The sequence below is a fragment of the Aplysia californica genome, unplaced genomic scaffold (assembly GCF_000002075.1).
Source record: "Aplysia californica isolate F4 #8 unplaced genomic scaffold, AplCal3.0 scaffold00255, whole genome shotgun sequence".
Classification (NCBI taxonomy): Eukaryota; Metazoa; Mollusca; class Gastropoda; order Aplysiida; family Aplysiidae; genus Aplysia; species Aplysia californica.
In genome coordinates, this window is record NW_004797525.1 from 830,201 (window position 1) to 833,886 (window position 3,686).

The window sequence follows — 3,686 nt, forward strand, 5'->3', positions numbered from 1 at the left end:
CCAAAAAAAAAAAGAAAACCAACAAAAATAACCCTCCAATAAAATAATAGCACCCCCCTTAATAGCAAAAAAAAACCCCAACAAATTTTTAAAAACCCACAGACACTATTCTACCTCAGAATAACAAAGTTCTATCTGACATTTTTGGTCGTTTTGCGTTACTAAGACCATGAGGTCAGAAACCAAATGTTTTATCTGCTCTATCAAAATCCTGAGATTATTCGGAGTCTTTATCAAGATATTCAAAGAACTGCATTTAAAAAAGCATGACAAGTGAAACAAAATTTTTCACATCAAATTTCTCAAAACTTGGTACTGAGCAGATAGAATTTGTAACTCTAATGTCATGTAGTGACTAGAACAACCCGGGGCGGTGCCACTGACTGAAGTGTCTTTAGGCCATTCCCAAATGGGGAACATAAACATGTTCTTATGTACAGTAGAATTGTAAATGGGCTGATTTATCAATGTCATGCTTATAACTGTGCCTGAACTGCAACATGGAAGTGCTGCTTTTTCTTTCCTAATCCTTACTATTGTCATTTTCCTCTACTTCTTTTGTATGTTTGTCACACTTTTGTAACCCGCTATTTCCGGGGTGCCTTGACAGTCAAATCAGACTTTGTGCTGTTGAAGCTAGAGAGGTGAGCAGAGTAAGCCTGATTCCCAGTTTGAACTTCTCTGTAGACATCCACCCCTTGGCACTCTGATGACCTTATGCAGTTGCGAGCGCCGTAAAAACTCTACTTAAACAAACTTGAACAACCCATATCCACACTCACTCTTTAAGCTGGAAGCCTGGGGCCGAGGCACATCCCGTCCCGTGGTTGAAGCAGAAACATGGCTGACAGCCGTCGGGGTTGTAGTCCACCAGGTTGAAGAAGCCGGAGCGGCAGTTGTCGCACTTGTTGCCCTCCACGTTTTTCTTACAGTCGCACACACCAGAGGTGAGGTCACAGCTGGGGGACGTGGCGCCCACAGACGAGCAGTTGCACATGCTGGGGAGTGAGAAGGGAGAGAAATCTTCACTATTTTTTTAGATTTAGTAAGAATTTTACAATGATAATAATAATAATAATAATAGTAATAATAATAATAATAATAATAATAATAATAATAATAATAATAATAATAATAATAATAATAATAATATAATGATAATAAGCTCGTCCATCAATGTCTAACAATGACCATGAATTTTACGGCACTTGCAACATAAATTACGGGTTGTATAAGTGCAGAAGATTCAGCTTGAGAGCAAGAAGAAAATTTTAGTGTAGTAAGAGTTACACAGCACTTGCAACACAAATAGATCGCCTAAATGTCAAAGAATAGAGGTGTTACAAGAGAGTAGTAATTACAAAGAAAAGAAGAAGCAAAGCACACCAGTTCATATTGAGGTCACAATGTAGATTGCACATCTATAGGTGCCTAGAGCTGTATTCACATGGGAACAGGCATTATAGAAATGATCTACATTATTATTGTCATTATTATTGTTATTATATTATTAATTCATTCGGGACACATCGGACGTACGTCCGCTAGCCTTGAGCTCCGCTAGAGACGCATGGGACATATACGTCCGATAGCATTTCTCGGCCGCTCAAATGAAGGTATTCAAGGGAACAAACTTTTGTTTGACATTGCTAAACCATATTTTATTTTCTATTTGTTTACTCTTGACCATATAGCATCGTTTTAAAAAATTTTCTGTGGCGATTTAGGAAGGCAGTCGAGGCGACAAAGAACACGGAACTTCGAGGAGTACCACACAAAGAAGAACTATTTACAGTGACTGGAACTATTTCTTCACAGTATTTAAACTGCAGATTGTGTTGTGATGCGTTTTTAGCTGCGTTATAGTTGTGTTGTAACTTGATCTTGTTTGTTCCTGCATTTCTTCATTGTCAACTTAGAGGGAAAAAAATACTTTTTTGGATCTCATACACCATTTTTGTAGGGGTCCTGGCAAGTTTAGGAATGTATCCTGGCAAATTGGATTAGATCTGAAGCAAAATCCAAATGTTGAATGTGTAGATAGAGAAAACAGACTTTAAAAATATCAAAATTGAAAAAAATGGCAGACTTTTCAAAGTTGACCTAAAATCACCCGTCTCTGGGTGCAAAGCTGGTCCAAAACCTGCATCCCGAATGAGTTAATGCTTTGAGCCCTGACCTTTTGAGGCTACCATGCCTCTCTGCCCGAGCTCCTCAGCGAGATATTACTAATACTCATGTGATTGTCAGAATCACATTTCATATCCCGCTATGGGTAGTCCTTGTCTTTACGAGTAGCACCTATTTCAGAAACATCTTCAAAGTAATCAATAACGTCTTGTGTAATAAACACTGTTTTCCTAAAACGTTTTTTTCTCAGACAGGCTGGTTTAGCGATGGGGTCTCGCTCACCGGTGTACTTGTGGCTAGGCATACGAGCACTTTTACTCACCACCGGTATACAGGTGGCAAGGGTTCAAAGGTTTAATCATACACATACTCACATCACCTCATCACTGTCACTGTCACTCACCTACATCCGTCTGGGCCAAAACCGAAGAACTCGGGTTTACACGCGTCACATTTCTCTCCCTGCACGGAGTCTTTGCACGGACACTGACCAGCCTGGTCACACTGCAGCAACACCGACCCCTGACCGTTACACAGGCACGCAGAGCAGCCCTGACCACTGGCTATTCCGTAGAAGTTCTCCACACACTGGCTGCACGTACCGTCCACGGGCACTCCTTTACCAAGGGAGATGGATGAGAAAAAAGTTTAAAATTAAAAAGAACAAGACAAATATCTAAATATTTCAGTGACAACTAAGCTGATGTAGAGTTTTCAAGACAACTTTCAAGAGCAAAGTCAGGCTGTTAAATGTAAATTTGGAAATCATGCTTTATAATATAAAATAAGATACATCTTTATTGTCCAAAATGGTTTGGTCTTTCACCATACTCACACGCACACGCACACACACATGCACACACATGCACATGTGCACTCCCATATACATACACACTCTTCGCTTACAGATCCTCTCTTTCACACACATCTGTGCACATAACCGTAATAACACAATAGTATGCTTTCACTCACAAACAGGCTCACAATTGCGAACATAATACAAATGAACAGTAATTATAAACATTAATAGTGTTAATATTTAATACGTACTCAGTATTCTGATTGTAACTCAATGGTATTCTAAAGCATGCTTTATTTTAAAGTCATGGGAATAGACTAAATACCTGATGGGTAAACATCAGTGTAAAAAAAACCTATGACTGTCTGATATTGGAAATCAAAAGTGCATCTCAAAAACATTCAATTTGTATTGAGATTTTCTAAGTTGAAAGATCATAAATGTCTTTAGAAGCGAAGGATTGGTCATTTCAACATGAAATACTTCCATAGGCTACAGAGTAAAATCTGGAATTTTTTTTATCAAATCCCTTTGAGCAATGACACAAAAAATGAAAGTTGTATTCAAAAAAGTTACGGCGTATAACAAGAACAAAAGCATTGTATACCCGTGTTCCCGCCGTTAGCTGAGCGGAGTGCCACATTCTGTCTGCACGGACACTGGCCGGTGGTGTAGTCACATGCGCCTGTCTCCGAGCCCTCAGGGTGGCAGGCACAGGCTGGGGAAGACAGAAGATTACACGTGTGTAGTGAGGGGG

General features: G+C 39.6%; 1 protein-coding gene across 1 annotated transcript in view; it reads right to left on the reverse strand.

Annotated features, from left to right (window-relative positions):
* Positions 1-3,686, reverse strand: part of LOC101864529 (laminin subunit alpha-3) — a gene marked incomplete in the record, with an annotated part of 89,799 nt that overhangs the window by 20,106 nt on the left and 66,007 nt on the right. Inside the window, 3 exon segments of the mRNA XM_013083815.2 lie at positions 783-998; positions 2,534-2,747; positions 3,537-3,647. Of these exon segments, the coding sequence (XP_012939269.1) occupies positions 783-998; positions 2,534-2,747; positions 3,537-3,647 (541 nt within the window).